The sequence below is a fragment of the Andrena cerasifolii genome, chromosome 11 (genome assembly GCF_050908995.1).
Source record: "Andrena cerasifolii isolate SP2316 chromosome 11, iyAndCera1_principal, whole genome shotgun sequence".
Lineage (NCBI taxonomy): Eukaryota > Metazoa > Arthropoda > Insecta > Hymenoptera > Andrenidae > Andrena > Andrena cerasifolii.
The window spans coordinates 6,578,780-6,592,973 of NC_135128.1; the positions used below are offsets into that span (position 1 = coordinate 6,578,780).

At 43.9% G+C, this 14,194-nt stretch overlaps 1 protein-coding gene across 1 annotated transcript; it reads right to left on the bottom strand.

Moving 5' to 3' along the window:
- Positions 1 to 201: 201 nt before the first annotated feature.
- LOC143374905 (uncharacterized) lies at positions 202 to 2,187 on the bottom strand. The gene is made up of 5 exons (XM_076823455.1): positions 1,841 to 2,187; positions 1,448 to 1,635; positions 1,232 to 1,376; positions 893 to 1,093; positions 202 to 591 (listed from the first exon to the last, which is right to left on the bottom strand). The coding sequence occupies exons 1-5, from the start codon at positions 1,910 to 1,912 to the stop codon at positions 202 to 204; spliced, it is 996 nt and encodes a 331-aa protein (XP_076679570.1). The 5' UTR covers positions 1,913 to 2,187.
- Between the last annotated feature and the right edge of the window lie 12,007 nt (positions 2,188 to 14,194).

Sequence of the window (14,194 nt, forward strand, 5' to 3'; positions counted from 1 at the left end):
CTCGAAACTTTAACCTTCATTCTGTTTTTTGCCGGAGTGGTATAAGTCTATGTAATCTTTTTTGGCTTACACCACTTTTGCATTAAGCGGCTTAAATCTCACCGCCCCCCTTTCCCCCGGTCGGAACCACAATACTGCGCGCTTTTCATCCTTAAAAAATTCGATTTCCATCGCGAAACTCAATTTTACGTAACGAAGGTTTCATTCTACAGCGAAATTGAATGCCACCGGCTTTCTTTCCTTCCGCGGAATCGAGTCACCGCGCTTCGTTCGTTTGACGGTGGACGATGGGGTCTTCTTGGTGGTCGAGCCTCTGACTGCGGGTGAACGGCTCGTAGGCGGTATTTTCGATGGTTTTATGTGAATTGAGCCAGGAGCGATCGTCTGGCGCCTCGCGGAAGCCTTTTCCTCCTCTATCGTGACCATCGTGCTGAAGTTCGCGGCCGCGGACGTTCCTGGGAAGCCTATCGAGGATTTCCGCAGATTCGGTGGCGAGACTTTCCTCAGCACCGGCGAGGAACCACTCAGCCTTGGTAAAGCGGTGATTGAAGACAGTTGTCGAATAGGTTTTGCTGTTTGCGGACACATGTCCTGTGGAAAGAAGATTTGATCATTGACAGAAGTGCTTAACGTGCTGTGAGCTGATGAATGTTGAGAGTTACTTTCATCGTCAAGATTACTATTTGGGTTATTGATTTTGATTCTAGATTAGTACTTTAGGGATCACCTCGTTCATTGCATGGATTATTCTGTGGGTTGGTATCTGGTGGGATTTATACAAAACCGAGTTTTGAAAACCGCTAAACCCTAGTAGCTAAATTAGTTTTTGGACCAAATATGGGATACGTTAGATTCGCATGACACCTGAAGTATGGGAAATGAATTCGCCAACCTTTTTTAGTTCGTCGATCTTCGCTACGACGTCGGCAGCGCATTTGCTCAGCACCTCGATCTTGTTCAGGAGCAAGTGGCTCTTCACATTGTCCCCCTGTTTTTCCATGACGTTATGCAACTTTTTCGCATGTTCGCGGATGGACGTGTCGGGTTTATCGGTGAAGGACACGTGGATGGTTGGATTGGATCGCGAGATGAACTACAGGCAGCAGACACATATTTACGTTACACAAAATGAACAAATATATTATCTGATAAGTCAGAAATCTGAAATGATTCAAAATTCTATGCAAAAGTCACCAAAAGTGAGAAAACCATAATACTACTAAAACAACACCTTCTTTTCTTCAGGCAAAAGTTCAACCGTATCATATTTTATGATCTCCATTTCTTCCTTACTTTGCGACGACAGTAGATCAAGAGCAGTGACATTGCTTGAATCGGACGAGGATGTCAAAGCATCCAGAGATTCGAATCTAAAACTGTTGCAATGCGATAAAACCAAAATTAAGCTATTATAATATACAATCTTCTTGGAGAACAATTTGACTACCTTCCCGAAAGTTTACTACTTTGCTCAAGCTTCATCTTCGTCGCTACAGATGAACTCGGACTAGGAGCAGCAGTCCTTGTCCGAGGTATTTCTTGTAAATTCACTCCCAGCATCACTTGGACCACACTCTTCAGGGTCTTCACTAATTGTTGCTTGGTTAACGGTGCGCGATTATCCACACCATCTCTCTGCAAGAAAATTCAGTGTTTAACGGTACTTAAAGTCACCGATTGGTAATAAAATTCAATTAGTGAGACTATTTGTTACTTCGTTACGTTAACCCACTCCTATCGCTACCAACAATGTATCTGTTTACAGTTGGAGTAACTACAAAGTTACGCAAAATTTTGAATGTGGAATTTTCTATTATAGTGTAATATTTATATACTTTACATTTAAAACCAGAGATCTCCTCCAGCGGTTGATCAGTTGCCTAAATTCTTCTGCAAAATTCACTGTGCTCATTTCGACCAACGACTTCGAACAGACAATCGACCAACTGACATCGAAAAGTCCTTATTGCGTATTGTGTTTACATCAATGTCGTAGACGTAACTCGAAAGTCCCTGGACCACGTTCGTTCTTAGCTCCTTCGTGATTGGAGCAAGGTCTCGCTCCACCTGGGAGAAATGGAGCGCAGACACGAGAAGAAAATTTTAACCCTGTGTGTTTAACTGTATTTGCACTGAGCTCCTCTAAGTTTATTCGTGTTTCCGCCGTATTTTGGCGACTGGGTCTCTGGTTTCAGCTAATTCCCACTGTTTGACTAATGGATAGAACTGATCCGAGTCAATATAGGCTGTTATTTACCTTTCGACCGAGTATTGCTCTAGAATTCGCAGAGTGAAGCACCGAAATACATGAATATCGTATCTGCGGACCTGGATTCGATCGCTTCACGCGAAAACTGACCACGATATTTAAAATTTAGCAGATATAAATCGGTAATAAGTTTTCCTGCTGAAAATCATTTTATTGCTCGATTGAAATTGTGTGCTTATAAATATTTATCCACTCTTTTGTTAATATTGCTTCTATTGTCTCATAGAATCATTCTTAACCTTTCAAACTTAACAATTGCTTTAATAATTCACTGATATTTGTTACATAGCGTAGCACAGCATCAGGTCCGAATCAAGACTTTTAGTGGCCCCAAGCACTGAAAAGATTTTGGGCCCCCGTATACAGGGTGATCACTTCAACGCAACGCACGGGTACTTAGGTATTTCACATACTAATTTGACCAAAAAATGTTGCTAACAAAAGTTAGATTTTAAAATTCAGAAAACTTGTATGCTGCCCCCTTACACCTGAAACTCTAAGCACGTGTTTATTTTGCTTCTTGGCTAATCCAGCACTGCGTATCATAGCTTCGCTTAGATTCCACGTGGATCACCGGCTTGAAACTTTGGAATGAGCTTTTGATGTGTATATATTTTAGTTGGGTATGGGAAGAAGTACCGAATAGTTTGAATAGTGTAGGATGGACCACGAGATGTGGAGAACTTTTAAAAAATTAAATTCTACGTAAGGATTTTTCTGCAGAAGTTGCTATTAGATTAAAAGTTACATAACTAAGTAGTCGTGTCATACAGAGGCTACGTATTGCATTGGCATTACTAGCATGCCCCGGGACATTTCTTCCCAACTCACGATACACGAGCCCATTACTCATACTTCAAACTTTATCTTGACCATCAATCCTCAAACACGTACACAGTCAACTACAATTTACACAGTACCCTGGAAATGGCACACGGTACCCGAGGGCTGCCCATCAAGCGAACCATCCGAACGCCTATAATTCCTCAAAGAATCTGAATTTCGTCTTAAATTCAAATTTTATTCATCCGGGCAACAGGACGCGCGGGACACGCATAAATCAGCATCCATACTCAGACGACAGCGACCACCACCACCAGAGTTCCGTCTGATTAATGCCGTCTGAGCCGCTGCCGGTTTAATATCGCCAGAAAATTTCGACTCTCGGCGCGAGAAGGGGAGGGGGGTGGGGTGCTCCGCCACGTGTTTATTAAAAATAAGGAGTCAGGCTGGTTCGTTTAGTGGTTTCGCCTTTAAGTTACAGGATCGTGATATCGGGCTACGGGGTGGAGGGCGGGGAGGCGCCTCCTGGGCCCGAGAGTTTCGTAAAATAAACAGCGAATCGGTCCATGCTTCTAAGAATGTTTCTTCCGATATGAATATTCATGAGGCCCGGCAGAGGCGGCTATAACGTGTCTCCCGCGGCCTCACGACAGTTTTATTCTTCTATAATAATAGCGTCCTGGCAGCACGAATCCTCCTGCACGGTGTTCGTCGCCGCTTAAACATTTTATCGGATCATTTATATCTCATGAAGAGCCATAAAGACGCGCGCGGAAGGGGGATGTTTTGCATGAGAAGTGGCCGGGAATACATAGGAATTAATTAGGCTGCCATAAATAGCGGTCTCCCGTTTTTTATGGGGACGCTTCGACGAGCTTTTCGGATGCACACCCCCTTCCCCTCCCGCCCCGCGCTCCGCCGGGATATCGCGCGGAGGCGTGTTTGTTGAAAGAGGATTTTTGACACTTCACGATGTAATGTAGCGCGTGGTTGAATGTATTCCAACGCCGTAACGATGCAATGAATACATTAACGGTCCACCCTTGTCGATCCCCCTTCGCGTAACGATCCTTCTACCGATTTCCTGGTCAATTTACCGAGTAACCGTTCGGAAAGGTAGAAGGGTCGCTTCGGAGTTTCCGTTCTTCTGTTTCGTCTACTTAACAGGAAATCCACTGTACAGTTTTTCTCGTTCCTCTCACGTTCGAAACGTACTGGGTCTTTTGGAAATGGTTTTTGACCCGAATGTAGCAGTGGTGAATGCAAAGAGGGGGTACGGGGGCAACGGGCCCTGGCACCCCCAAAGAAAAAGGAAGACGGTGAATTAATATAACCACGACTGAAGCGATTCAAGAGCTTTGTAAATGGAAAAGAAAATTGGGTTTTATTCTTTAAATATATTTTTATAATCACCTAATGAACTTTACTGAATTGGCATTAATAATATTTTTAGCCGTTCAGCTCGGCTCCACCCAATATTAAATCCTGAGTGCGCCATTGAAGGGTAGTATGGAATGGTGTATAATGGAAGTGGTATCGAGGGGAAATGCAATTCGACGTTCACAATAACGTAGTTGCAAATTATTTAACTTCTGTATTGATATTTGATGTTGACTTGAGGCACTGCAGGCTGAAGGAACTTGTGTTTACGGTGGCGAAGTGAGTTTGGCTGCGATTCGAGATGATTTCAGTGAGTCATACGGTAGAATTGATGAGAATTGCTAAACTCTGCCTTTCTACGACATATACGAAAATAAAATTCCCCAAATTAAACGAAATAAATATATCTTTACTTATTATAAATTAACACCATAAATAAAATTCCTAAAAAATTGATATAAATATTAAAATCATTATTCTTAAACTAATTAACTTCTCTCCCTTTAAATTAAAATAAGATATACAATTATAATAAACAGAAAATAATTTAATCCTGTCCATAATTTAACGTCACCATCTATCAAACACGTTTCACAAAATATAAACGTTGTTTGGAGCTGTTTTGATATGATTCCGTGCAAAGACGAAGCAGATCGGTGTCCAACGCAGGCTTTGGCGAGTTTTTAGAGTGGAGATGTTGCTGACACGTTAAGGAAGGCTTAAGGAGACGTAAGCCTAGCAAAGAAAGCTTCGCGGAAGATCTGATTCAGAAGGAGAGAAGGTAGCAAAGGTACACTATAAATCGACGTGTTGGGGCACGTACACTCTCGTTCAAGGTCCCGGCCGCTTTTTACGCGCTGGCAGCGATCGTGATTTCCCTTCGTGGTCACCTTTGCCCCGCCATAAATGCATATTCCAGCATGCGTTCACCGCAGCTGAATTCCGCGAGCCAATCAATTTAATTGCAGCTTATCACGTACGATGGAAAGGCTCACGAGAACGCACAATGCAGCTGCCCGTTGGCTTGGCGTCTCAAACGAAAATTCTTCTCTTAACGTCGTTAATTACAGGCTACCGTTCGAGCACTTTCGTTATCGAGCCTTCGTATCGATTCGGCCGACCCAAATCAAAGCTGACGCCGAAAGACCTTTTCCATCTATTCCGTTGGGTCGTGCATGGTCGATGAGATCTCCATCGAGTAGTCTTCTCGTCGGTGGATCGATCGACCTTAATCGTCACTGTCATCGTGACGGAGCTTTCTTTGGAAAGCAGCGAGTCTACCGAAATTCGCTTTCTCTGTCTCTAATTGCGGGCTACATCATTTCAAAGCACTCGCCAGGATATTAAAACGTCAACTAGTTGGAAAAATGCGGATCGAAGGGTGGGCCGTAGAAAATTGATTAACTACTCCTTAGGGAACTTTGTTTTCGATACCAGCTAGCTAATAGCCTGCTTTACATTTTCTCTGGGACTCGGTGAGTAGCTATCAAATGAAAATCTAAGGGATAAATCATAATATAATTATGGCACTGGCTAGAACAGCGGAGTCACGTTTAGCGGAGATTCGACAACTGTGGGTGGTTAGCAAGAAGATGTCACTTTATTCCTAACACACGAAAGTGGGTAGGTACTAAGTCCTGATACGAAAAATTGCTTCCTGGATTCTTCAGCATTCAAATGCACCAAGCACGCACATTGGAAGTGTGACAGTGTGAAATTTAAAAATTCATGTGTGTTTCAATTACACAACAGGACCTGGAAGATGTATAGTCCAAGTTATGCGAAGTATATTCGTAACAGAAGAATTGCCCTAAGGGGGGAATCCTATTTTATGGGTTAATAATATAATAAAATTTAGGATTTTTTTTTAAGAAACTAGCATTTCAATTCATTTGATATTTGGACCATGTTTTTATGCAGCCATGAAGAAGTTGCAGTTTTTTATTCATTTTTAATAATAAATATAGCAATCCTACTCTTTGGACTAAAAACATAGCAAAATTTGAGATTTTTTTAAAAAGAAACTAGCGCTCCGATTGATCTGAAATTTGGACGATGTTTTGATGCATCTTTGAGGAAGCTGCAATTTTTTTTTATTAATTTCTAACCATAAATATAGTAGTTATGCATGATCGACCATCACGCCACGCAAAATTCGTCGTCCGCTGCTGTGCATGATATTTACCTTCCAGGTAATCTGAAAGAGAAAAATGAAACGGCGTTTTACTTTGTACATATGTAGCTTCAATTTGATGAACCAGAATACTATTGAATTCTATACTTCTTTTGTTACATAAGAAAATTGGCGTAAAATTGGATTGCAAAAATTAAAGTTTCAGACCTTTCAGTTTGAAAACTCTCCACACTGCTCAATAATTTTTTTTTGTTGTTTGCTGGTTCATTAATTTCAAGCTACATATGTATAGAATAAAATGCCGTTTCATTTTTCTATTTCAGATTACCTGGTAGGTAAATATCATGTACACCAACGACCGGTGAATTTTGCGCGGCGTGATGGTCGATCATGCATAACTACTATATTTATGGTTAGAAATTAATAAAAAAAAAATTACAGCTTCCTCAAAGATGCATCAAAACATGGTCCAAATTTCAGATCAATCGAAACGCTAGTTTCTTTAAAAAAAAATCTCAAATTTTGCTATGTTTTTAGTCCAAAGAGTAGGATTCCCCCCTAAGGAATTCCACTGCACTCAGAGCAAAGACTCAAGTACCGCATACCGCGCATCCCACGATTTCGTGAGCAACTGGTTCACCACCGAGGAACCAACGAATATAACTGCAAACTGCCGCAACCCTATCATACCATCAAAGTACATCCTACCAAACCCAGCATCGAGGCTAGGTAAAAAGAGACCTGGCCGCACGTTTAAGTATACAGTAACCTGGACCAGTCTAGACTCTGACGCTGAACGAGGTGTCCGCCTAAACCGGCGGTTGTCGACAGGATGCACCCCGGCTGCTAAACAAACGGCGCTCTCGCAGTCTACTTCTCCGGTAGGGACTGGTGCCCGCAGCGATTGGGAAACGTGTCATTATAGAAGTGTAAAAGGGAGCACCGATAAGGAAGGTGTTGAGAGCGCGGACGAGATACGCTCCGTCTGGAAGATGCGAACGATCGCGAGGTGTTAAAGCGGCGCAGCGTTATGAATAGGCGTTCCACGCGAGAAAGCGGAACGGTAGGCGTTCGTAACACACGGTTTCCTTTATCGAACGGGCACAAATCATCGCGATACGTCAGCCTGTACTCCACGGTCGCCGAGGATCTCGAGATGATCTCGTCTGATTCGATGATGCTGAGTGGCGCAGCTTCGAGACAGATACGGGGGGAGGGTTCTAGGGTATGATTATTTCAACGCTGGCAATCGCGTAATGCGCTCGAGATGCAGAAACGATGCTGCCATCGTGACGTGTGGTGTGTGGGGAGTGCTCTTCAGATGGTAGTCTATTATTTCGATACTTATCGCTGGTACCGTTTCGAAGGATTCTTCGAGTCGCAAGGAGTACTTTGTAGACTTCTGCTCAAGCAGTATGAAAATACTATGCTTTTTAGAGCAGAGAAATATTTGCATTCGGCTGATCAGCGAGACAGGTGCAAGTGGATCCTCAGAGTAATCTCAGAGGCATGCATTCAATGGACCTATCTGACTTATCACATGTAAGTGGTATCGAGTACTTTAGGAACTTAGTAAACTTAGAAAATAATAGATACTACTTATTATGCAGACTGCGTAGTAGTTCCATTGTTTATTTTAACCCATACCTCTGAAGTAGCCTTTGAAATCCTGTTATCCTAAGTTCTACGACTCAGAAATCCCCTAAATCCCCACTGAATATCTCCAACATCCCCGCACAGTACCATCAGTGGCATAAAATCGAAAGCTTGTTACAGGCCGATATTATTTCCCCAGAAGGCCCCAGAAATCTTATCGTCAGGGGGAAGTAAGATTCACTAAACACTTCCCATGCTGCCATGGGAGTTCGAGCCTTGCCGCAGCAGCCGAATAGGGCGAGGGACTCCGCCTGCCTTCGCCTGATCGATTCCAACGAAAAGGATCGCCAGGAAGCGGCAGCAGGGGCGGCCTTTCGCGCGGGTCGCCGAGTGTGGAATTAACCGGTGCTTCTCCCTTTTCTAAAACCAACACGTAATTATCTCGCCGACGGTTATTCGGTAATTTTCATCCCGGCGGCTCTCTTTTTCCACCGACAGGTACGGGCCACGCCGATAACCGATATTTACATGGCAGGTGATATCAATTATCGTCCGAGAGGCGCCGCTGCCCCGGGGGCCAAAATTGCAGCCGGGCTTCGCCGTTCGCCCCCGACAATTTACTCGATTCGCGCCTTCGCCAACCTTTTTTGCGGACTTCTCTAGCCTCGTCGAACCGTTCGATGAATCACGGATGCTCGATCGAGGGGGCGAGATAAAAACTCGGGCATCCCTTCGTATTCAGGCTTCATTGAATACGTAGGCCGATTTCAGGATGACACACAGTGTCATTTGGTATTTGGAAACAGTCAAGAACTATTTACCGCATGCAAGAACTCAAACTTCACAAAAAGTAGACATACAATATTTGTGCACTTTCCCTCCCACAATTCCACGAAACGATTTAGATCGGCTCCGCCTGTTCGTAAACGCGTTTCAGCAGCCTCTTCTCAATTCTGTCGCCTTAAAACTCCGCTAAAAAACGCATGTCCGCCACTTGCCCGCGAAAGGGGAGACCAGATCGCAACACCCACGCGTTTCTATGGGAAGAAGGCCCTTCTCGTTTCCCCGAGCGGATTGGGCGTGACGCACCGTTGCAGCCGAGGCAAACGGTGACTCGATAAGTACCGTGATGGTCGCCCAGGGCAAAAACAAATAATAACTCGGGCAGGAGGGGCCCCGTTGGTTAGCGGCGCAACGTCCGCCATCGAACCCAATCTCACTTTATTTTCGGGGCGACTATCCGCAATTTTCAGAATGGTTGTCTCATCACGAAACCGGGCCCCGGCATGGACGCGGCGAATTACAGGGCGCCCAGCGCCCCTTCGTATTACGGTGTTGGTTTTCGAGCCTTTTGTGTTAAAAAGACACGTGTAATCATCTTTCCCCCGCTCGGTGCCTTTCCGGCTGGACCGACGCGCTGGCTGCTACAAACTGGCGTTTACCGAATCCTGGCTGCTCCTATTCTTCCCGCCCATTTTTTGCAACGCACACTCTTCACCGCCACCTCTGCTCGCTGTTCCCTTGCTCCCTTGCACGCTGATCCGCTGCCCAGACAAGAACGGACCCCTCCGAGGGCTGCAATGAGCGAAGTAAGCCACGCATCTACGGTCGTTTTGCTCTGTCTCAGGCTGCTCGACTTTGCATGAGAATCATAGAGCTTGCGCTTCGATGGCAGGTGTCGGGATGGGCCAGCTTTCGAAGGGCGAAATTGCACGTCTGGCGGGCTGGATCGCGTGATCGCAGCGAGTACGCGATCGCGTCTCCTTCATTTACCTGATCGGGAGCAGGGGTGAGACTAGGGTGCTCCGTGCAATGAGTTTGTTTAGCTCGCGCGGTGGGAGGTTCGTTCAACAGGCTTGTTGATTCATGTTCCATTACGGTGAAGCGTAAGGGTACGGATCGAGTGGCTGGCGCGAATTAACCGTTTAGGAGCTTGGATTGCTCGGCTCTTCTGATATCTCTGTTGGAATCCAGGTTAGTAGCTTCGAGATTGTATGTATTTCAGCATTATAATTGGAAAGGTAAAGGGACAAAACCGGTAATTTCCAATGATTTTGCAATTTATACCATATTTTGTTGGTGGCAACTGGGACTACAGAACTGAGATTGCCGAATCACAAAGGTTCATAAAGTTCAAATACCCTCGTAAGATAATTTTAAAGATTTGGTATACCGGTTAAAAGCAGGACATGTCCACTCTGCACCGTAAGAAAATGCGGAATGTCCCAGAGTTGGGCAAAATGTAATTAGATTAAATTTTGCCCAACTCTGGAATGTCTCCACTGTTTGCCTAAGCACAAGCCTCTGTTGTCAAGGCAAAACAAAAAATTATTTAAGAACAAAATTATATAAGAGAATTAAATTCATGGAACCTTCTTTCTTTACCGATGGACTAAAATATTAGAACTTAATTTTCTCGATAACGCTGTTTTGTGACATTCCCTGTTTTTCCCCTTACTCTTCGTGTGCAATTGAAGAGACTACTCTGTAACATGGGGTTCAACTAAATTTCTCTCTCACAGAGAAAGTCTCTATCCACCCCATTCCAATACGAAGTTAGTTTCACGTCGATTCTAGTTCACAAGCACTTTGATTCCAGTTCAGTCCACTGCTATGTCAATTCATAGTTGCTATTCAACCCTGCACTAACATTTGTTTCAGAAGTTGCCAGTACCAGTCGAGTATACGTCCCACGTCTATTATAAGACATCTTTGTGCTACCGAAAATAGAAGTTCTTGCTACGATGTATCAGTGTTAACTTTCGTCACCCCCGTGCACCAGTAAAAAGCTAAGAGAGTCAGCAAATTTCTCGGAGAATCCTACAGCAGGTGTTCGAAAAGTCAATGAACCCTCCACTCTTGTTTCGGGCCATTTAACCGCGGTTTGTTTCCTGATTTATAGGATACATCTTTTCATTGCGGCGCGGGGTATAAAACAGGGAGGGTGTTAAATGTCCAGGCGAGGAGAAGGCTCCGCGATCACGTATAACCGCGCGGCAGTTTTGTCGTTCCGAAATTGGCCACGCTTTTTCCCCGCTCAAGTATGTTTTTGAAAGATGCGATTCGTTTTTGCCCGGCAAATTGGTTGTCCTCGGGAACGTCTTCTGTGGTAGGCTGACGCATGGCTGTGCCTTTGATGCCTATGTTCGCGGGCACGAAAAAGAGGCTCGTTCGTCCACGGAGCCGTGAGCAGAGAGGAAGAACAGGGTAGCTCCAAGTGGCAAAAAGACACAGGGCTACGCCGCAAATTCGTTTCTGGACAAAGTGGCAGCTGGGTCGCTCTGATCACAGGCCCGTATTAATGACGGCGGGAAGAACGTGTCATTAGAGTCACTATTCCACAGGAGAAGTATTTGTTCATCAATATTTATGAAATTGCTCGAATCGCTGACGAATCGCTGAGTGACAGAGTGACAGAGTAGATCTCGCGTTTCGACCATTTAACTGGTTAAAACGCACTTGCCTCTCATGCAACAGATTCTGAGTGAAATTGAATTAGACGTGAAGAACATAGAACTGTGATTTGTCAACGGGTACTGATGGTATTTTTTTTACTGTCGTGACATTACTTAGTTCGGTGGAACGTAGAGATGTAGCTAAAATAAAATAAAATCGGGAACTTATTGAGATGATATCACAGTCGTGTCAGAGAGCAAGCTTTCTTGGAAATAGATTATTAAAAACGTGTTAATCTAGGTAATTTTAGTTTCTGAGAAAGTGTAAGTTGCTGCGCGGCAGTCCAACGCGATTCAAGCGGAAGATAGAGCGTTCAAATCGTGAGAGATAATTGCAAGTTGAGAGATTACCTACTGCCTGGTAACCATGGTCTACCTTTCTAGACAAAGATCAGATAATTTAAAAGAAACGCCGGTTTCCGGACGTAGATTGACGGGTGATTGATGAAGGCTCGTAGCGCCAAAGAACCGCCTACGCGATTTTTATAATTAGAGGTCGGGATGCTAATAGTTAATTTGTCGGAGGTAACGCGAAAGGGATCTTTCGTTAACTGCTTCTCAGCTTTCTCGTGGTAATTACACCACAGTAATTATTCATCAATTATACCAGCACGCTAAACATTCAATTACTCCAAAATCCTGCCTTTCCATTGTTCTAGATAAAATGGTAATAAAAAACTTGCTCCCAAATGAATAACTAAAATGCATTCGAAAAATTCTGAGACCTGTTTGATAATGTTTGACCATGTTTGACAGGGAAACTACATAAAGAATCCTAAATCTTCTCAGACACGCATCGAGTGAACAAAAAACCACTTTAAGGGGACTCGAAAAAATAGTTGATTTTTTTTATGAATTTTTTACGATAAGAGGTTACAACATATCCTAAAAATGTTTTTAGCATTTATTAATACACTCGTTAAGGTAGAAAAAAAAATTTGTTGCATGTTTTTGGTCTTGACGCATTTTGTAGGTGGCGCTTAGTTCAGCGCTGCCAAACAGAGATATCTAAACGGTAGCCATTAAATTTTGCATACAGGATCTCGCAAAATCAAAAGTCGGAAAAATTTCTTAATAATTATATCAATAGCTATCGCTCTACCCTCTGACCTGGCAAAAAACACCAAAACTACGATGATTGGTGCACGTTTGAACGAAATAGTGCAAAAAAGGGGTAGTTTGACGCATAAATGTGCAGATAAAAAAAGACCCTGTGGTTCAAAAAAGTATGTTAGAGGATGATGCGATTGCGAGTCCAATTACGAATGAAATGCCTCAAGTTTTGTTTGAATCGGATCATTAGATCTTCTGAAATTGTGGTTACCGTCTAGGCATATCTTTTTGGCAGCGCTGCACTAACAATAAGCGCCACCTAGAAAATACATCAAGATCGAAGACATGAAACAAAAATTGTTTTTCGTACCCTAATGAGTATCTTAATAAGAGCCAAAAACATTTTTTAGGATATGTTACAACCTCTTCTTGTAAAAAATTCATAAAAATCGCCTATTTTAGGAGCGTTTTGACCGGAGGGTTCCCTTAACACGATTTGCAATAAAACGGCAGAATTCCACGCGACGCCCGCGGTTACTGGCGAAAATGATGAATCGAGCAGAAGTGCAGCCAGTGTCCAGTCGATTAAAATCTTAGGACGCGGCGGTGCACGAAATCACCGGCAGTAAATCATTAAAAAGAGAAAATCGATCTTCACGCCCATTTCTGAAGGGAATCTGCGCGCTGATCGCCACGTAGCTGGCTCGCGGCCACGCTCCGAGCGCGAATTCGTCCGCGATCAAACAACGAGCCCGGGCTTAACAATTTTCGCCTCCCCGACGCTCCTCGGTCCTTGCATCACGCTGCAGTTTCGGGTATGCAAGGTGTTCGCAGGGGGAGGGAGAAAAAGACCGACGAAAATGCATCATCCAGAGCACCGCCCGCGGCCGATTCACCCACGTCGGGCCATTGCGATCGAGTTTCGAAAGTTCTGCGTATGATCGAGCGTGCAGCGGCGATGGAACTTCGTCGATAGAACGTGAAGGAATCCTGTATGGGAGTTAAACATTTCGCGGAATTATTCAAATTATTCTGCGCGTATTTCCACTGATAAGCAAGATATGGTATAATTGGATTTTTGCCTCCAGATAAGAAGGTGTTCTTTTAGAAATATATTGGTTTTCTCGCTTTTGGTGACTTTTGCATAAATTAGAAATTTGATTCGATTTAGATTTATGACTCACGAGATAATATATTTGTACATTCTGTGTGACGTGAATATTTGTCCGCTGCCTGTAGTTCATCTCGCGATCGAATCCAGCCATGCATGTGTCCTCCATCGACAGCCCCGACACGTTCATCCGTGAACAAGCGGAAAAGGGTGCAGTAAATAACGTCACGGATCAACGGGGGGACAGTGATTTTCGTACAGCGAGTCGATCGCCCTGTGTTTGGAAAAAACAAGGAGCCACTTGTTCCTGGGGAACAAGATCGAGGTACTAAGGAAATGCCATGCTAACGTCACAGCAAACGTCATTACAATTGTGAGAAATAAAGAAGTCGCGGGTATTGGTACCCCGAAGA